We start from the raw sequence: 22,518 nt of genomic DNA on the forward strand, positions 1-22,518 counted from the left end.
AACCATTTGACTGAAAAATTTTTACAATATAACTATTCGAGCTACAAGTTACTTACAAGTTTACCAGTTACATGCACACACACAAACTCTAAACCGTAAAAAAGTTGCAAGACATGATTGAAAACGTTGTTTGGAAAATATAGAATCTGACAAATTGTAAATTGAAATTATGAAAAAGGATATAAAAAAGAAGGACCAATAAATTATTTTGAGAAAATGCTGACATATGGATTTGAAGTTCAATCAAAATCAATATTTTGTGGAACATTTTCAATTAAGGAATCGCAAAGAAGCTAAATTAGATCTACTGTTTTTGAATGGAATTGCCAAAAGATCTCTTTTGAATTGAAAAATGTTTGGAAAATATTCTATGCTTTCTATGTTTGGAAAATATAGAATCTGGAAAATTGTAAATTGAAATTATGAAAAAGGATATAAAAAATAAGGACCAATAAATTATTTTGAGAAAATGCTGACATATGGATTTGAAAGTTCAATCAAAATCAATATTTTGTGGAACATTTTAAATTAAGGAATCGCAAAGAAGCTAATTTAAATCTACTGTTTTTTAATGGAATTGCAAAAAGATCTCTTTTGAATTGAAAAAAATTCAAAAATTATCCATTTTGTCTACTTGGGTCGAATTGTTTAATGTTATCCAGACGGAGCAACTAACTCTCACGCGTTTTGTACGGTAAATGTTAAATTTCTACGGTAAATGTTTCTACGGACTGAATGTTAAATTGAATTAACCAATAAGAGTTGTGCCCGAACGGAACAAACTTGCAGGAATCTTATAAGTTAACCAATTGACTTACAAGTTCCTACAAGTTTGCCATTTGACTTACAAGTTCTTACTAGTTAATCATTTGACTTGCAAGTTCTTACAAGTCACCATTTGACTTACAAGTTCTTACAGGATGACCATCTGACTTACAAGTTCTTACAAGTTAACCATTTGACTTACAAGTTCTTACAAGCTAACCTTTTGACTTTGAATTTGTTACAAGTTATCGATTCGACTTATAGGTTACTTTCAAGTTTACCATTCACGTGCACACACACACACTCTAAACCGTAAAAAAACGTTGCAAGATATGAATGTAAACGGATGTTTGGAAAATATAGAATCTGGGAAATTGTGAATTGAAATTATAAAAAGGATATAAAAATGAAGGGCCACTAAATTATTTTGAGAAAATGCTGACATATGGATTTGAAAGTTCAAACAAAGTCAATATTGTTTGGAAAATTTCCGAAAAAGCAATCGCGAAGAAGCTAAATTTGATCTATTGTTTTTATCGGAATTAGAAAAAGATCTCTCTTCAATTGATAAAATTCAAAAAGTCGCCATTTTGTCTAATGGGTCGAATTGTATTTTGTTATCCAAATGGAGCAACTAACTCCCACGAGCTTCGCACGGTAAATGACTGAATGTTTAATTGGATCAACCAATAAGAGCTTCGCCCAACCGCAACAGGAAACTTACAATTTAGCCATGTGTCTTGCAAGCTCTTAAAAAATAACTATTCCATTTACAAGTTTTTACAAGTTAACCATTTGACTTACGAGTTCTTACAAGTTAACTACTCGACTTCAAGTTTCTTACAAGCTAACCATTCACAAACACACACACCACACAGACACACAATCGCACAAAAACACACACACACACTCTGAACTGTAAAAAATTTGCGAGACACGATTGAAACCGGATGTTTGGAAATTATAGAATATAGAAAAGTGTGAACTGAAATTATAAAAAGGATATAAAAATGATATGACATGTGGATTTGAAAGTTCAATCAAAGTCTATATTTTGGGCACATTTTTAAAAAAGCAATCGCGAAGAAGCTAATTTAGATCTACTGATTTTTAATGGAATTGCAAAAGGATCTCTTTTGAATTGATAAAACTAAAAAAACCATTTTGTCTTCTTGGGTCGAATTGTATTATGTTATCCAAACGGAGAAACTAACTCCAACACGTCTCCCACGGCAAATGACTGAATGTTAAATTGAAATAACCAATAGGAGCTGTGCCCGACTGGAACGAACTTGCAGGAAACTTTCAATTTAGCCATTTGTCTAACAAGTTCTTACAAGTTAACCATTCGACTTACAAGTTTTTTTAAGTTAACCATTTGACTTACAAGTTCTTACAAGTGAACGCTTTGACTTACAAGTTCGTACAAGTCAACCATTTGACTTACAGGTTCTTAAAAGTTAACCTTTTGACTTTGAATATTTAATATGATTTGCAGGTTCTTACAAGTCACCATTTGACTCACAAGTTCTCACAAAATAACAATTTGACTTTCAAGTTCTTACAAGTCACCATTAACTTACAATTTCTTTCAAGTTAACCATTTGACTTGCATGTTCTTACAAGTCATCATTTGACTTACAAGTTCTTACAAGTTAACCGTTTGACTTACAAGTTCTTACAAGTTAACCATTTGACCTTCAATTTTTTTCAAGTTAACTATTTGAGGTACAAGTTTTTACAAGTTAACCATTTGACTTACAAGTTCTTACAAGTTAACCTTTTAAGTTACAAGCTGATACAAGTTAACCATTTGACTTACAAGTTCTTACAATTCACCATTTGACTTACAATTTCTTTCAAGTTAACCATTTGATGTACAAGTTCTTAAATGTTAACCATTTGACTTACATAATCTTACAAGTTAACCATTTGACTTGCAAGTTCTTACAAGTCACCATTTGACTTACAATTTCTTTCAAGTTAACCATTTGATGTACAAGTTCTTAAATGTTAACCATTTCACTTACATGTTCTTTCAAGTTAACCATTTGACTTACAAGTTCTTAAAAGTTCACCATTTAATTTAAAAGTTCTTACAAGTTAACCAATTGACACACAAGTTCTTTCAAATTAACCATTTGACTTACAAGTTACTTACATGTTAACCATTCACACACACACACACTCCACACAAACACCACACATACACCACACACACACACACACACACACACAAACACGTACACGCACACACACATGCACACAAACAATCTAAACCTATTAAGTTCTTACAAGTTAACCATATGACTTACAAATTCTTACAAGTTAACCATTTGACTTACAAGTTCTTACAAGATAACCATTTGACTTAAAAGTTCTTCAAAGTTAACCATTTGACTTACAAGTTCTTACAAATTAACCTTTCAACTTACAAGGCTCTTACAAGTTAACTGTTCGACTTACAAGTTACTTATAAGTTAACCATTCACACACACACACACATACTGGACACACCACACACACACACACTACGCACACACACACACACACGCACACACATACACGCACACACACGTGCACACACACACTCTCTCAACCGTAAAAACACGTTGCAAGACATGAATATAAACGGATGTTTGGAAAATATAGAATCTGGAAAAGTTTGAACTTAAATTATAAAAAGGATATAAAAATGAAGGGCCACTAAATTAATTTGAGGAAATGTTGACATATGGATTTGAAAACTCAATCAAAATCAATATTTTGGAAACATTTCTTAAAAAGCAATCACGACGAAGGTAAATTAGATCTACTGTTTTTTAATGGAATTGCAAAGGAATGATTGATAAAATTGATACGATTCAAAAAGTAACCATTTTGTCTTCTTTGGTCGAATTGTATTATGTTATCCAAACAGAGCAACTAACTCCCACGCGCTTTCTACGGTAAATGACTGAAGATTAAATTGAGTTAACCAATAAGCGTTGTGCCCGACCGGAACAAACTTGCAGAAAACTTACAATCTAGCCATTCGTCTTGGAAGTTCCTACAAGTTAACCATTCGACCTACAAGTTTTTACAAGTTGACCATTTGACTTGCAAGTTCTTACAAGTTAACTTTTCGGTCTCGACCCGGGCAAACACATTTTACCCCACTGAATTTTATTATCTTTCCCGTTTGTTTTCCCCGTACAGTATGTACCCTCATGCAAAGCACGTGCCATTAATTAGTAAATCATTGTGTGAAAGTATGACACGCGCGTCTGGGGGTGCAAATTATATGCACCCACTAAGCGGCAGCACTCTTGGAAAGGGTCCAACTTTTCAACTTTTATATCCAGCATTGAAAGATAAAATTGAGCACATGCTCAATAGGCTTTTGAAGTTGTAAAAGTTCCTAGCCTTCAACTCCTTTATTGGCGAGACTATCATTTTCAGTTTTAGTATCGTGTTTCACTATTTTGTTCAGCTAATTTTAGTGATCACATACCAGAGATTGATAATTCATTCCACTTCCTCGATGAAGTAATATGTTTGAAGATGAGCCCCATCTTAGCGTTAACTTCACATCGTCAAAACTTACCCAATCGTTGCTACAATTGTAGTACAATATTAAATTGACCAAATTGACCAATACGAAAAGTGACCAAATTGTCAAAAAATGGGTGATACTGCTAGTGAAAAGAACATTCTGAAATATGGAAATGATAATAAAAAGGCAAGTTGAAAAACAATTTTTCAGCCTAATGTTATTCCGCTACCTTAATCATACTCAAATTATTAAAAGGAAGCGGATACAAAAAATACCTAACTTCTTTTGTACTAACTGTTTCAGATTATAGTTGCCAAATGTTTCCGATCATGAACGTTTTTGATTCAAATATCGGCCATATTTCTGCTGCGAGTGTTATTTGTTTTGAAAACCTGCACAAATAAATAACGCACTTTAATGCTTTCAAACATGTCTATGTAGCCTAATAAAATATCTGCTCAATACATACTGTATTAAGTATGCTTAAAATTAAGTTTCAAGCTTTTCAATGATAATATCCCTAGCTTTAAAACGTTATTTATCTCTTTCTTGATTCAAAATCTCTAGTTTTTGTACTCAAGGGCATGAAAACATACTTTATATAGAAAACGGTCTTGTTGCTTAATTGAGCGGAACTATATATACAGATGCAGACTCTATTGTTTTTTAATTAATTTTATTGTGAAAAATGCTTAGCTCCAACCAATTCCCTCCCCACGGCGGTATTTTTGCTTATTCACTACCGCTATTCTTTATTGCTGCAATTCTATCGCCATTCTTCAAAATTGTTTTGCTAACTTACTTATGACGTAATTTAAAGCTTGCAGTTAATTGGTTTGTTCACTCCTTTTGCATTCTCTTTCCTTTTTTTATCGAATGACATTCTGTCAATGATTTAGAGCTTGTTTTAGGAAAAATCATTTCTGAATTACTCGGTTAAACACTCATGGTTCTAGTTTAAATTCATATACCATTAATTGTTTTATAGCGGCCCGTTGTTGTTAATTAATTTCTTTACTAGCTGTCTTCGTTTCTTTCGTCAATAATGAATCAATTTTTTCGACTACCCTCTCATTGGGTGAGTCGAAAAGATTCATCAACAAAAAAAGTTCTCTCTCATTGGGTGACATTATATTTAAGCTCTAATCCTAGAGATAGATGTCTTTACTTAGTTCAGAGTTCGAAGAAAGGTATATTTTGTTGGGAACAAGTCATGAAAACTCTATCACCGTGTAGCTCCCGGTGTCTGGACAAATAACGAAAATTTGCCCAATATTTTTTATTCTTCCAATTATCGCAGAGATACCTTATCATTATCACAGTTTTGCGCTCTAATTGGAAAAAATAATGAAATCGCTATGACTTCGACTCAGTGGCCGTAGACCTTTTGTCTAGGACAATATTTTGTTTTGTCTGGACACTGGAACTTGATAAAAAACGAAATGAAGTCTAATTAACAGCCAATTGTATAAATATTCTAACAACAAATTAGGATAAATTTCTCTAGATGCCGATTTTGGAACTTGTATCAGTCACGACTCGCTTAGAAACGGCAAGATTTTCCTTGGTTTTAGTGCTCTCGCCAGATTTTGTTGATAGCATCAGCATTTAATTGAAGAATTGCACAAATTGATTAAGAACTCTAAGCAGAATGATAGGTAAATATTAGCAGAAGATAAGCAGTAATTTTTCCGTCTTAGCCGGACAAATAAATTGTGCCTCTAATATGTGCTTTACTTGAGACCTTTAATCTGATTACTTAATCCAATTCTTTTTGGGAACATAAATTTCAGACTCTCCAAGCATAGAACACATTTTCAGACTTTAAGCACAACAATCCCTCCTCTACAAGTGGGACGGTACATTTATCCTGTGGACCTTTCGGCCTTTTATGTGAAAATAAACTTGAAAATAACACTTTGATCATATTTTATACTGCCCAACTTTGATTGCCCGGACAACTTTCACTGAGAAATTTGACAAAAACTGACATTATTATAAATCTTACCGGTTGTATCAACAATTTTCTAGTACATATTGCGGGATTATGCTGTATAAATTTGGGCAACGGATTTGCGTTTGTATTTTTTCACGTAATGTGGGGTCTTGAGCCGGTGTAATTTTGTTTAATTAGTTTCCAGCTTAGTTTTGAATAACCCCAAAATTTTCCCGCCCGGAAACCCGCTTCATTACACCTATCAGGGAAAACACAGGAAATGGGCTCTGACTCCGGTCGTGGCACGAGTTTTCCCTTCACCCCCCCCCCCCCCACTCCCCCGCTTTTTCTCCCGCCCTCAGTTGTCTATTTATATATGTTTATAACCAGTTTATAACTAGTTTATAACCAGAGTGACTGTTGGTTTATTAATTCGATTACGTTGTGAGAGCCTTGCAACAAGCTACCCTGTTATAGCCAAGTTATAACTAAATTGTCGGTTGGTTATTGAAGGCGTCTTATTGCCGATTTGAGGGCTCAAATTTATCAACTTTGCCCAGTCTAATGAAGGTGATTGAGGCCACACTGCCCAAATGCCAGTCGATTATGTTAACAGAGTAACAGTTCTGCTGTTTGTTTTACTCATTGGGTTCAAGTGACGTCTTACTATACGTGAACAAGTATTGGTAACAAGAGGTAAAAATTGCATTTTTGTTTCAAAATCCACATGTAATTGAGTTGTGAACACATTTTTCGCCCAGCAATGTTGTTTTCAAGTATTCCGATTTTTCAGGCATCATGGATTTTAAACATAACCACGATACCTCCCCTCATGTCACCTATTAAAAAATTGTGCAGATTTTCAGCAATAGTTTTTTATACATTCCAATAAAGTAAGGACTATATGCTCCAAAATTTTGAGTAAGGTTTTTCAGTGATTGTGCCCGTACTTAAATACATTTGAAATCAGCGCTGCGCCAGTAAAAATTACATTATGTATTTTACCATGAACCTAGCTATGTTCATGTCACTTTTTTGACATTACATAGTGTTTGGCAGAATTGCTCGATATGAGTCACTTTAAGCATGTCTTAGCATTATATGCAAATGAACAAAATACGACTGTTTTCGTTCTGAGCATTTATAATTACCGCCTGTTGAAAATCTGGGCATCAAGATTTACCGCCATTTTTTCTTCTGAGCATAACCAATTATTGACCTAATTACCCGCGCTTTGTTTGCTTTAAGTGCATATTGAGATCATTGAGTGCAATTACAGTTTATACTCTCTCGAACAGGTCCTCATGCTGCATCTAGTTGATTCTCCTGTTTGCATGCTTTGACTGCTCTAATTAATAAAACTAATTCAAAAGGGAATGAAACGAGTTCAAAAATTGAATTGAGGAAAAAGGAAATAATTAAACATGAACTTCATAATTATGGGAAAACAAATTATAATGGCCTTTAGATCTAGTTTGAAGAACTAGTTTATATCTTGTTTGTTTGTTTTTGAAGTTTGAGTTCTGTTGAAATTCGTCAAAAAATCACTTGTTTATAACGCAGCAGGTTGTACCGAGGTAGCAGCCGTCTTTTCCTTCGATCGCCATACTGGTCCACCACGTGCACGTGCATGGACTATAATTATAATCGATCGCACTCGTGTCGAACGTCGTCAAATCGTCACTGTGAGTGCAGGTAACACAAAAAATCGGGTAAACCGAGCCAAAATAAAAAACGATAGCAGGACTTCAACCATACATCTGAAACAAAAGAAAAAAGGCAGAAACCGAGTTTTTTATTAATTCGTTAGAGGCTAAAAAAATATGACATCATTTTTCAAGGCATCAATCAATAAAACTGAATAAAAGAATGATGGACAATGAATGATGGACAATGAATGATGGACAATAAATATATTACATTAATATATTACATCTCAATATATCTCTATACATATACTATATACTATATACTTATCTATATATCTCAATATATCAATATATCTCAATATATTACATCTCATATTATAACCCATTATAAGTTCATATTACAACTCATATTAAAACCCATTATGAGTTCATAACTCATATTATAACTAATGAGTTCATATTATATTTTGTTCCCACCATTTCACCGACCAACCCCCTCCCCCACCTCCACCCCCCTCCCCCAACTCCACCCCCACCCCAACCCCCCACCACCACCACCACCACCCACTTACCCCCCCCCATCCCCCCGCTCACTTAACAGAGAAAGTGCCACCTTCCACTACTTGCTCAGTACAAATATCCATGCAGCTTCTGCCTATAAAATCGATATTTGCGGAATGATTCGAGAGCACGTTTTATTGTGTTACCTGCACTCACAGTGACGATTTGAGCACGTGCGACACGAGTGCGATCGATTATAATTATAGTCCATGCACGTGTATGTGGTGGACCAGAATGGCGATCGAAGGAAAAGTCGGCTGCTACCTCGGGACAACCTGCTGCGTTATAAACAAGTGCTATTTCGATCATCAACGAGTTTCCACAGAATATAAACTTGATGATGGGGGGGGGGGGGGTGGGTGGCTGATTTGTTGGGGGGGGGGTGGTGGTTGTGAGGAATGATGGAATGATTGAAAGGAAGCGGCATCTCCATTATAGCCCCATCGCCCGTTCGCCCCGTCGCCGTTCGCCCCGTTCGCCCGTTATATCCCCATCTCCCTCTGAACTATAGCGTGCTCCATCATGTGAAGTCAAAATTTGGTCAATTCGAAATTTTCTATTTATATTTAAGGCACATGAAATTTATCATTGAAACGAATGAGAAGAATGGTCAGACAAATGTAAGTCTGTAATAATTCATGCTCAGAGCAATAACAGTCTGTAGATTTAATTTTTTTTATCTGCACAGGATTAGTCACAATTTTTCTCTTCAGATACGATTGTGCAGTACTGTTTAAATTCAATTTCACTGGTTCAGAACTTGGTAACTATGTAACCAAAGTACGGGTGCTGTTTAATTTTCATTTTCCCCTTTTAGTTTTATTTATCTTTGTTCTCACTGAAAAAATATGGCATATTTCCAGTAATCCATTCTTCGTATTTAAAACTTCTGCGAGAACTTTGCCATTTGCCACCCGGAAGTGACCTCTGATTAGACACAAATTGAGCACACACGGTGTGTTTTCAGACCGAAATTACAGTGTCTGGGAATCGGTTCGAGCGCAATAAAGTCTGGACAATTGCCTGGGATGGTCTGATCAGAGACAATTACGAGCGCACTTGGAGCGCACAGAAATCTCGAGCGCACGAAAGTCTGATCTGAGGTCACTTCGGTCTGGGATAGTCTGATCAGACATTTCATGGTCTGGCGTCGCAATTTGGGCTGCAATTAATTTCTACCGGTGTCTAATCAAAACTGAACTTTTTTTCTTCAGTTCTACAATAAGGTTCAACTGTCGAAAATGCAACTCCATGTTGTTTAATCACAAATATTTAGCTCTTTCAACTATTTTCGCCCAAAATAAATTAATCTGAGGCCTTGGGGCCCTTTAGAAACACAAAAGTCAGAAAGGTTTGTTTGTCACTCGTCGCATAATTTAATTTTCCATGTTGTTCCCCTTAATTTCCCTATTCTAGACCAGAATTATGAAAACACCTATCAATTCCAGGGGGTAAATATTGGATTAAGTTACACGGTCGAGGACCACTAATTAAAGTCGAAGCTAATTCTTTTGATATGTCCAACCAAGTTGTTTTCATATAAAAAAATGAGTCAAACTAAAAAGTTCCGCCAACATCTGGGATCGATCTCGTGACCTTTTCCAACCTTACCCAATGGTTAATCAATTGCCATACGTGTCCTTAACCTTGCAGGAAATTCAAAACAATACATCGCTCAGGTTGCGAGTGTAGTTCGAGGATATTTTTATTTTCTAGCCAAATTCCAGGACACGTTTTATTTTTTAACAGATGTATAACTTGAAGCTTTCGAGCAATTTTTGATCGCGTATACATCTTGACATTGGCAAAGACATTTTGTTTTTACGCGATTATGTAAGTTTTATGTTCAAATCCAAGCATAACAAAATTAATCAAAACTTTTTATGACAGATATTTAGTTAGTTTAACTTGCTTTCCCCAGTGATAAAATTTTATAAAGAGCATAACATGACCATGGAATTGTCTCGTCATTGCTTGTCTCATGGTTCAGCCCACTAGGTTCTCTGTTAATTGCTGAACAACAACTTTGCATATTGTATAAAAGTCTGAACAATTCAACTCTTTTGTCAATATCAGTGAAATTTTTACTTAATAAAAGTTCAGCATTGCTATCAGCTGCATAAACTACAATAAACACAACGTTGTTTGATGAGTTAGCGAGAGTATGAGACGAATAATTAACATCAATAATCACATTCATTGAATCTACAAATTGCAGAAAGTAATGGCATAAAATTATCAACATTATCGCACCCAGCCATATTAGCTGGAAATTCCAAACTAAAACAGACAAAAAAACGCCTGTACGTAAGTGGGCAAATAAAAATTTCTTTAAAATCTAGATGCATTCTCTTTTATTTTTTTACCAATAAATATTGGAAGTGTTATAGATTTTGTGGATAAACGTTATTTAATTCTTTGAAATTTTTCGCTGTCGATTGCATTTTGTCTCATAATCTTTACCAGAACCAAACGAGAAAAATATAAAGAGAAAACACTGTAAAAACAACGGGAAGAGTGCAAGAATATGCATTGAATAGCTAGAATCAACAATGTCAGACGAGACGGCTAGAACCAAAATGTAATTCGGGGACAATATTTATTTTCTAGCCAAATTCCAGGACACGTTTTATTTTTTAACAGATGTATAAATTGAAGCTTTCGAGCAATTTTTGATCGCGTATACATCTTGACATGGGCAAAGACATTTTGTTTTTACGCGATTATGCAAGTTTTATGTTCAAATCCAAGCATAACAAAATTAATCAAAACTTTTTATGACAGATATTTAGTTAGTTTAACTTGCTTTCCCCAGTGATAAAATTTTATAAAGAGCATAACATGACCATGGAATTGTCTCTTCATTGCTTGTCTCATGGTTCAGCCCACTAGGTTCTCTGTTAATTGCTGAACAACAACTTTGCATATTGTATAAAAGTCTGAACAATTCAACTCTTTTGTCAATATCAGTGAAATTTTTACTTAATAAAAGTTCAGCATTGCTATCAGCTGCAGAAACTACAATAAAACACAAGGTTGTTTGATGAGTTAGCGAGAGTATGAGACGAATAATTAAGATCAATAATCACAGTTGTTGAATCTACAAATTGCAGAAAATAATGGCATAAAATTATCAACATTATCGCTCCCAGCCATATTAGCTGGAAATTCCAAACTAAAACAGACGAAAAAACGCCAGTACGTAAGTGGGCAAATAGAAATTTCTTTAAAATCTAGATGCATTCTCTTTTATTTTTTTACCAATAAAAATTGGAATTGTTATAGATTTTGTGGATAAACGTTATTTAATTCTTTGAAATTTTTCGCTGTCGATTGCATTTTGTCTCATAATCTTTACCAGAGCCAAACGAGAAAAATATAAAGAGAAATTACTGTAAAAACAACGGGAAGAATGCAAGAATATGCATTGAATAGCTAGAATCAACAATGTCAGACGAGACAGAGTAAACAATGGGGGAATGAGTATTAAGGCTTTTATAGCGATATTTTATTCTGCATGCTCTACATTAGAAACGACCTGAATTCTCTCTCTCAGGGAACGTTCAAAAAAAGTTTTCGAAATTAAAAAAAAACAGGGACGAGTAGACCAAACAATGTTTTTCCGAAACAAAACTTAGGCAGGGACAAAGGTAATCTTATTAATAAAAGTGGCTGTACAAAAGATATGGTAATTACGGTACAAAACGAACGGAATGTTTCAAATTCTTCGGATAGTTGAGTTCAGCGGAGAGCAAAAAGTTGAATCAATCGATGCTCAAGCAATTTGAGTTGACAAATAAATTAAAATGAAGCCAACAAAATTCCAATATGGTTTCAGTATCTACATCATACTCCATTTCAATCTATTGATAGCCTTTTTATAGGCAGTTTGGCATACCGATTTTTTCGTTAAATCACCATTCAACTTAAGGTGCATATATCATCTTCTAGACGAAGTGCTGCAGAAAAATCTTTGTTTGAAACCTGTCAGTACCGTTTTTCGTGTCTAACAATTGTGAGATAAGGGCATTTTCAAAATCTTATACGGAAAACCTTGAAATCGCAAAATAGAAAAAAAAAATCTGACGAAAACTTTAGGACGCAGAATTTTAGCAGAATTGAAGCTCGAAAACAGACATTGCAATTGTCAATGCCACGCAAGAACTTGTCTAGTTCGTTTTTAAATCTCAGCATAGTGCTGTTTTAGCAGTTAAACTCAACCTGCTCAAAATTTTTATCTTTCATATGATACGCTTTGATACGGAATTCATAGTCATGGCATTTCTGGCAAAAATTGAAATTGTCGTGCCAACAACGAAACTTTAAGATTTCTCGGAAAAAACCTGGTAATATGTTAGCAAGTATTTATAATGAGAAACCAAGAAAATCTCATGGCGGCACTTGGGGAAACATTATAAAATCTTGATAAAATTTTTCTGAATGACAAGTTTTTAATGCCTTAAATGAGACAGTTACGAGACAATTTACTGAACTAAACTCACGGAGACTTTTTCCTGTTCAAAACAGTAATGGTCACAGAAGATTCTCAAATAAATTTTCATTTGAACTCCAGGCAATAACAATTCATATTGTTGAGACAAGATTTCCAAAATAGGAACACTTTTAACATTCCGGTTAAATTTATTATTTTTAAAAAAACCGAGGCTGCTCTTTGAGTCACAAGACTAACTAGAAGATAAAAGCAAAATATCTCTTGGAATTGTGAAAAAATTTCCTTTTTTCAACATCTTTGGATAGTTGAGCCCAGTAGGGAGCAAAAAGTTGAATCAATCGATGCTCACTTAATTTTAGTTGAATCTAAGACAAACAATTTAAATTCAAGCCAATAAAATTCTAATTTGGTTTAAGTATCTCCATTTTAATCTGTTGACTGCCTTTTAAAGCCAATTTAGCCGACTGATTTTTTCGTAAAACCACCCTTTAGCTGAAAGTGCATTTATCATCTAGAAGAACCGCTGCTAAAAAATCTGTTTAAAACTTTCCAGTACCGGTTTTTGTGTCTAACAATTGTGAGAATTTTTTCTGCTTTGCTATAGCTGTTAAGGACAATATTCAAAAGCCTCCCAGGTTCAGTTGTGCGACCTTAGACTACTCTGATCAGACCATTTTCCAGACTTTGCCCTCTGATCAGAACATAGTGCGCCCAAAAGAACACTGATCAGACTATCATGCAAGCCAAAAGTTTTGGGCGACTTTCATGCGAACCAAAATTTTATGCAATTTTAGTTCGGCGAACGCTTCCTCTGATCAGACCATACTCCAGACTTTGTCCTATGATCAGACCAATCATGAGTACATGCTATAATCACTTGGAATTTGCATAAATTATTCAGCTCAAACCTATAGTACTCAACTTCAAATTGAATAAAGTAGCATATTTTGTTAAGGTTAGGACAAAACTAATTGATAAAATTATAAACAAAAAAGATTTTAAAATGCCTCCAATTTTTAACTGAAGTCACCAAAAACAGTGCAATGAAACAACAATAAAACTGCAGTCAAATAAAATTGGTCAGATAATGCTCTGTGGTCAGATTATGGGGCTTATGGTTTCTGATCAGACCGTATTGCGATCATTGCCCAGACTTTTGTGCGACCTATGATCAGACTGTAGTGAGACTTTGCCCTCTGATCAGACCGTATTGCGACCATTGCCCACACCATTTCCCAGACTTTCCCCTCTGATCAGACCGTAGTGCGACCATTGTCCAGACCATCATGCGCCTCAAGCGTTTCCCAGACCCTGTAATTTGGGTCTCACCACGGGCGAACAAATAGTCCAATCAGAGTGCTCTAGGGCCGCACAACTAAACCTGAGGTATAAGGAAAGCCTTAAAGTAGTAAAAATCTAAAGCTCAAATTTTCTGATGGCATTTTTTTTGCTGCAGAATTTTAGTACCATTGAAGCTCGAAAAGAGAAATTGCAATTGTCAATACCACGAACTAACTTGTCTAGTTCGTTTTTAAATCTCAGCGTAGTGCTGTTTTAGTATTTGAACTCAACCTGCTCAAATTCATAAGCTTTCATATGATACGTTTTGATACGGAGTTCATAGTCAAGGCATTTCTTGCAAAAATTGAAATTGTGTCAACAACGAAACTTTTAGATTTCTCGAACAAAACCTGGTAATATGTTAGTAAGTTTTTATAATGAAAAACCAAGAAAATTTCACTGGGGAAAGTATTATAAAATCTTGATACAATTTTTTTGAATGACAAATTTTGCCATGCCTTAAACGAGACAATTCCACCCTTCAGTGAAAGATTACATACATTTACCATTTTCATTCATTCATGAGTTCAGAAACAAATACTTGTTAAAAAACGCATGTGCAGTTAAAAATGTCGAAAAGTTTGCACGGCGATAAATTAAATGCCAGAAGCTCCTATATACATAACCAGAAGTTGACTTCCATGTTATTTCATTTAAAACATGCGGATTGCGTGTTTTAATCAAGTTGGCGCGACACTGGCGTCGTCACCTTAACATTCGAACTTCTCGATAACCGACAGAAGCTTTCAGTGACTTCAAGGAGAGTCAAGTAACCTATATTTCAATTTTCATTTGCTTTTATATTTCACTTGCATTTTCAAGCATACGTTAAGCTAGAATAGTAAATAATTGAAGTTGAAAATGTTGAAAATCAGTTTGAAAATCAAATTTTTTAATGAAAACGCTATTTTAAGAACAGTTGAGAATTTTCTGAATGAAAATAAAGACGACACGTCAAAAAGAAGCAATGAGTGCAGGTCTCGACTGTAATTAACTCGCAAGAATGACCCTCCAATTTTCCAGGTCTTAAACGATAGCCCTTTCACGCTGCTGCAAATTCTTGTATTAATGAAAAATCCCATTCATCTTGAAAATTACAAGACATCCACCCGATCTCGTGTAGGGTTCACTCATTAACAATTAACACCCCGGACTTCAGTATAACAAAAGTTCAGTACCGAATCATAGTACTTTCATTCTGAATTTTACTCTGGCGAGAGTTCTGATCATGGCATCTAATAGATATTTCAGGGTAAATTTCAGTGCTTGTCATGAACATAATTAACTTCAATTCTGTGTATACTAGGAACAGTATGAAATTTGTGTTCGGTTTTGGAATTTACAAACTTTATTTTTCTGTTCTTTCAAGAATTGGGGTGTTGCATTTCTGAGCATTACAATTAATCAATTTTTCCTCGGGTTTCTTAAATTCTTTGATCAATATAATTTAAGGTTTTATTGAAGAAGCAAAACAAGAGCAGTGATCAAAAGAGACAAAGTTTCATTCTACATTAAAAAGCGTGTTTAGTTCAGCGCGATACTGTTACTATGATCCGGGTGACTTCATACTTCATTGCTTAATAAGAATCAATTCCCGGGTCGAGGTGTCACCGCAAAAAATTGCTAAAAGATGTAAGATTTGCGGTGAATTTGATCAAAAATTTTAAGATTTGCGCTCAATGCGATGAATGCGGTGAAAAAACTTTTAAGAGATGAAAACAATTTTTCAACGCTATGCGACGGGAAAAAAATTCGCCGCTAAAAATCGCAATTCTTACAAAAATTTACCGCTAAATTCACCGCTAATCGTACAAAATTTCACCATTGGAATAGTTGTATAAAAATGCAAGAATAGCGCCGAATAACCAGCAACTTCGTAATATTAAAAAAGTTATAATGTGTGTCGAAGATCATGTCGATCACCATATGGATAGATAATCATCTTATGAGCAGAAGATAAGCATAATAACAAAAAATGTTTTGTTTTTTAGCCATATCTGAGCATATTAATTTTCATACTTTATATTTTATAAAATCTGAGAATTTGTTACAGAATGGATAGCTGCGAGTGGAATCGGCGTGTCATTTGTGTCGTCTCTGTTGGCGTGGCTCTTCTCGTAATTCTAACTGACAAAATAGCCCAAGGGGACGCTAGTTGTTGTGAGTGCACCTCCCCCTCCCTGCCCCTTCTACTCACAGAACCATCCAGGCCCATGAAAGACATTATGAGGAGCTCTATGTCCAGAAACAAATACATGTGAGTTTGCAGTCTTTTTTGGATGCCAAACTGGTATATTAGAACGAACGTGGTTAAATGATGGTTGTATATTTACACGTGTATTTATTCGCAGTGTTGCAGTATTGATTTGGGTTTGTGACAAGTTATTTAATCGATAAGCTACGCAACCTTTTTAAAATCGATGCTATAAGTTGGGTTTTTAAATTGAAAAGTTAAAAATTTGCACTAAAGTATGCCACTTACTTGGCAATTGGACAGACTGGAACCAACTACCGGGGATTATTTCTTGAAGAAAAAACTGAGATCTACAACAGAAGAATGACAGATAACGACAGATGAAACATTTCAATGGCCGAAAAATTTACTGGAAAGAGAGACTCCCAGCGATGCAATTCGACTTGAGAAGATATACAGAAAAAAATTTTCAAACTGAAAAAGACAGCAAACTGCAACATCCAATTAATCACAAAAATCTTTCAAGTCGCTTAAACTTATAAATAAAAAAATGAAATTAGAAAAAAAACAATCGCATTTCAAGAAACTGAAAAGTTTTGGTTTACAAAATCCCAATGCAAAAAGCAACCCCTTCCCAACAAATGTGAAGCCAAAAAGGACCCGAGGAGTCTCCAGTAAGCAATGTTTTTCGGTCGGCTGAGTTAAATTGGCAAACTCCAAAAGCAAGAATGCTAGATAATTTTTAGCAACATTTACTGAACCATCGGATATATTCGTTGGTTCAGATCCAATTGTATGCGTCGACAAAGAAACCGACAGAGAGAGAGAGAGAGAGAAAGCGCAAAAAACGCCGTTAACTGATAAAAATAAACTTTCTCCATGAGTGAAAACGTAAAGGAATACGAAATTGAAAGGAAATTTAAAAATGGATTATTTCGTCTTAACTTCAGGTCGTTAAGTTTCCATCATAACAAATTAGAGGCTTTTTCGTGCAATTTTTCGTGAAAACGATGGTGATTGCTCTCAAAGACATTGACAGGTTAATTGACAATCATCCAGTTGGTTGCTATAGTTTCAAAGATTATCTGCAAATAGTAACATGAATAGGACAAAGCCAAAATGAGGAGGCTGTGCACTTTTCGCTCCTTTTGGCTAGAATTATGAAGTTGAAAAGAAACTTTTCTTCGAATACATTGAGTGTAATAGGATACGGAGACTTCAATCTAAATGTGCTACATCAGAATATTAGTGCATTTTAGTATAGAAATTTACTGTTCCTCTAGTTGGTTTTAAACAAAAGAACTTAACAGAACTTAAAACAATAGCAAACTATTCAAAGACTTGCATTGATCATGTAATGAACAAAGATTTCCTGAAAACTTGCATAAAACTATCAGATATCAGTAATCAATTTCCGTGCTTCATCAAAAAATCTTTCGAACGAACGCCTGAACCGCCTCTTCAAACAATAGAAACATTAAAAACTTCAGAAAAGGTAAAATTATTAATAAATTCCTTTTGATGTCTGGAAATATCTCATTGATTTAAAAGAAATTAAATGCCTTGATCAGAAATTGAAAAATTATCTCGAACGATATGCTCAAAGCACTATTCTGTATTGCTCCGATCAAAAAACTAATTTTCACAGACACCTGTTGTAGAGTGATAAGTGCAAGAAAAAATATTGATAAAAACGTACAGTTTCCAAATTTTTCAGAACATTCCACCAAGTTTAACACAGAAAAAAAAATCAGAAAGAGAGAAATGTTGTTTCGAAAACATTACGTAATGAAAAGACAAATGTTCAGCTACGAAAGCTGACGTCTTAAAAAATATGCTTCATTTAATAAAATCAAACTGTGGGAAAAAAGAAAAATACGATAAAATGATACACTGCCCAAACGAAATAATTCAGTTTTTCAGTTTTTTCAAACGTTGGTCCTAAATTGGTACGCAGCTACTATAGTAAGGTACCCTTTTGTCGACAATTGCTGCTAACTGAGAAATATTTTTTTGAGGAAAAAAATTGAAAGTGAAGTGACCAGCGCAATTTAATGAGCTTGAAAATGAATCTTCACCTGGACACAATGGCATAGAAGACAGTATTCTCAAACTGGCAATCCCCGTTACAAGTGAACGTTATGGTAATATTCTAATGACTCTTTCTGAAAGTCTGTTGTCCTCATTTTCTTAATATATGGGAAGTTCTGCATCTCCTACACAAATCGGAAAAACTGGAAAAATTAGTAAACTGATTGCCTATTAATTTTTTAGAACTTAATTTTATAAGCGCTTATAAAAAACATTTCAAATTAGCGTTCAGGTTTGTTTTGAACTACAGAACTTTGAATGAAAAACAGTTCGGCTCTCACCAATGTAAATGTTCTGTGCATGTATTAGTTTATCTCACTGAGTCCATAGGAATTGAGATTGAAAACATAAAAACACTTAGAGTTTGTTATTTAGGTCTCCAAAAGACCTTCGAAGCACTTAATTGCAGCATCCTACTCCATCAACTAGATTGCTACAGTTTAGAGGTCCGTTTTCTAAACTAATCGAAAACAATTTTACTAATCGATCTCAAAACAATGGGATTAATAGCATAAAATAAGTTATTGAGAACTTATCACATGCCGTTCCACAGTGATCATATCTGGGGCCGCTCTTATTCCTATTGTACATAAACTTTTTCCTTTCATATAAGTTACGGTATCATGCTGCTGCTTGCTGATGATTCTTTCGTATTTGGAGCTGAAAACATGTTCAAAACATCTTCGTTGATAAATGCAAAAATGAAAAAACTCTTCGACATAAATGCACCTATGACTTGCCTGAAACAAAGGAGAATATCAATTTAAATCACTTAATGAATCTCCATAAGTTATTGTAAAGCTGATGTCATTTGCAACTTGAGGACAATATCTTTCCGAGCACACGCTCATGTTAATGACTGGACAGTTTAATCGATAGAATGCTCACCTTTGAAGGCCTTGCCGTGTCGTTGGTTATAAACTTCATCAGTTTTTTGGTATTATATTTTCAGTCAGAACTTTTTTCAGTAAATAGCAGATAGTTTTTTCATAGTGCAGATGCAAAATCAACAATTGAATATGATTCTATCATCAATATTAGCCCACAGGTTAATTTAGCCAACAGGTAAATCCATCTCGCAACAAAACACAACATACACTCGGTAATAGACCTCATATACAAAAACGACAGCAGCCACTGAAAACTTGCAATGTGTTCTCGATTATTTTATTTACAAAGAACTGTAGTTGCGTACACCTTAGACAACTAGCTCAAACGAAAACTCCAACAATGCGACAAATGAGCATGCGTCGCAGTTTAACCCTGCAACTCTATAACATAAAACATACTCTTTTAAGTAGCAGAATTGGGTTTGATGACAGGAGGAAAATGACAACTGTTTGTAACAAAAAAGGCAGACGAAGGAAAACCGGAAAGACATCAAGAGCAGCAGCGACATGCAAAATTGAGTTTAACCAGCAGACAAAATGAAATACTAGCAGGCAGTTAAACTTAAATTGTTAGCGAATGGCACAGCTGTGAAGAGCTCAAAAACGGGAAAACAAAGACTTAACATCAATTCTACGAATCAAACTCCAGCAAGATTATTTATATTTCCTCGAGGCGTTCCTTCCGATAAGTAATTTTACCAACTCATTTCAAAGAAGTTGAAGAGCAACTGTGAAGAGCTTGAAAACGGGAAAACAAATACTTAACAACAATTCTACGAATCAAACTCCGGCAAGAATATTTATAATTCCTCGAGGCGTTCCTCCGATCAGTAATTTTACCAACTCATTTCTAGGAAGATGAAGAAGAGCATTGGGGGTGCAATGGGAAACAGTACACGCGCGAAGTAAAAGAAAAATGAATAAATTTGATCTTTTGCAGTTTGAGGCCTGCTCAGTTACCACTCCTTTTCTTCATTTTTCTTTATTACCAAAAACAAAATTCTCGTCTACTCTGCGTGAGTTGATGAGCAGGCGTTTGCCAAATGAACTCGAGCCTAACGCAGCTCAATTTGTCTACATATTTTTGTGTTTATTAAGCCGCTCGCGTAGTAAATTCTGGGCTGAACTTCTTTCATAACACAACTCGACCCAAACAAAATACGGCTATCAAAATTTGCTTTGTGCCTAGAGAAAGTTGGCATGTGCACCTTCCAGCTATAACCTATCTATCCGTATCACTTATTTTACTCCCAACACTCCACTGATTTAATTATAAGTAAAAATTCTTCCATTCAAAATAGCTTCAAGTTGTGTACGGCGAGCGGTTTTATAAAGTGGTTTCATCGTTCAGATAAGAGAATCTTTCTGCTTTCTTCCTTTTTCATTCAGATCGACGGTATCGGCGCTTCAAACATATCCAAAGAAATCTCCAGCCGCTCATTTTCTTGATTCGGGTCCGTTTTAATATCATGCTATCTCTACACTTCTGTCGTCTGAAAAAGATTCAGCCAGCCACTCGATCAGTTGAAGCGGGGCTGAACTGTCTATCCAACACATTGAAACACAGATGACCAACATGGACAACGACATGCCTCTGACGCAATGAAGACCTGCATATGCGCCCTCTCCGAAAACCGTGATTCCTTAATTTTCTATTTTTACCCGGCACTCCACTGCAAATGAATGAACAAAAAATAACATTTCTGTCAGACCTGAAAAAAACATATTGTGTGCTGCTTGTGTTTTGGTTCAGCGGTTATATGTTTTAGGTCATTTTAACAATTTTAATTAACCACATCTTAAATTTGTTTTTCGTTTCTTTTATTTTCCTTCCTTTCGAAGTCAAACCGATGTTTGTTGTGTACGTTTTTTCTACCACTTCCAGAACTAATTTTAACCGATTATTCTTTGTAGTCTATTTCGAACATCAAAACAAGATTATTTCATAATATGGCCAGATAATGAAGTCTCTGCTTTAGTTACTTCGGACTGAATTTACAATATATCTAAATGAAAAGTCGAGCACATGCGAATTTTTACACTCAACTTGGCGGGGTCCGCTATCACTTTATCAGAAATGCGGTCTTGAGTTTGTTCTCAATCTTTTTCTGCGAAGGTTTGAGATTCAGAAGAAACAAAATAACTTCAGAATAATTTACAGAAGACAATTTAGACTTCTTGAACTGTTTTCATTTGATTGGCAATATAGGTAACCAAAAAGCATGAAATTAATAGTTTGAAAGTCGATCTTGAAAGCTTGTTAAGAAAAAAGAGTTGAGTTATCATCTTTTCGTTCGATTATTTAGTTGAGGAATGGCGCAATTCGTTTCTACAGTTTTTGGGATCAAACTGAAACATCCGTTTTGATGACCTCTTTAGCTGTCTGCAGTTGACGGGCGACAGTACTTTTTCTTAATTATTGTGAATTGCAGCACTCAAATGCGAGGCTCCAAACCCAAGCTACGCCTCGTCAGTCCTTTCCCTACCTTACGCTCGTATGAGATCAAGAAAGAGGTCAACTTCTGTGTGTTCGTAGCTGTTTCAAAACATATCTCTAGTCTAATCAGTTTTTAAAAGAGCACGTCTAAGTTTCACGTTGTTGGACAAAAGAGTCAAGTTTTTGTTGCAATTTTGGCGGTTTTTGAATCATCTTGAAAGTTGCAATAACATTGGCAACATGCTGCAAGGGCATCAAGGGTTTTCGGAGGCATCAATTGATTGAAGTCTTTTGTCATCTTCTTTGAAATTGGCTCTGAAACTGTAGGCTGAAATGTTGTCAATATGGTCAATATATCAATTTGTGGGAAAGGGGTAACTCACGTTGCCTAAAACCGGAGCGAGAAAAGTCAAAAAAAAACTACGGATTAAAAACGCGTGCGAGACCGGAAACGGGTCGAACGAACGTGCCGTAAGCCGTTTTTACCTTTACGACTCGTGTTTCTCCATCTCGTCCTGGCGTTGTCTCCATGACTCTTCCCAGTGGCCAAATGCCTCTTGGTGTTTGGTCTTTCAACACCCAAACAATGTCGTCCACTTTGAGTGGTCGATCATTGCTGTTTGACCATTTCGACCGTCGGCTAAGCGTTGGCAGATACTCTTTCAC

General features: G+C 35.2%; 1 protein-coding gene across 1 annotated transcript in view; it reads left to right on the forward strand.

The window, feature by feature from the left end:
• The first annotated feature begins 4,866 nt into the window (after nucleotides 1-4,866).
• Nucleotides 4,867-22,518, forward strand: part of LOC142341330 (uncharacterized) — a 58,626-nt gene continuing 40,974 nt past the window's right edge. The window contains exons 1-3 of the mRNA XM_075392256.1: nucleotides 4,867-5,134; nucleotides 6,638-6,932; nucleotides 16,294-16,497. Coding sequence (XP_075248371.1) covers nucleotides 16,295-16,497 — 203 coding nt within the window. The 5' untranslated portion in view covers nucleotides 4,867-5,134; nucleotides 6,638-6,932; nucleotide 16,294. The remainder of the gene's footprint in view (nucleotides 5,135-6,637; nucleotides 6,933-16,293; nucleotides 16,498-22,518) is intronic.

Source organism: Convolutriloba macropyga, chromosome 6 (genome assembly GCF_964194025.1).
Source record: "Convolutriloba macropyga chromosome 6, txConMacr16.3, whole genome shotgun sequence".
Classification (NCBI taxonomy): Eukaryota; Metazoa; Xenacoelomorpha; order Acoela; family Convolutidae; genus Convolutriloba; species Convolutriloba macropyga.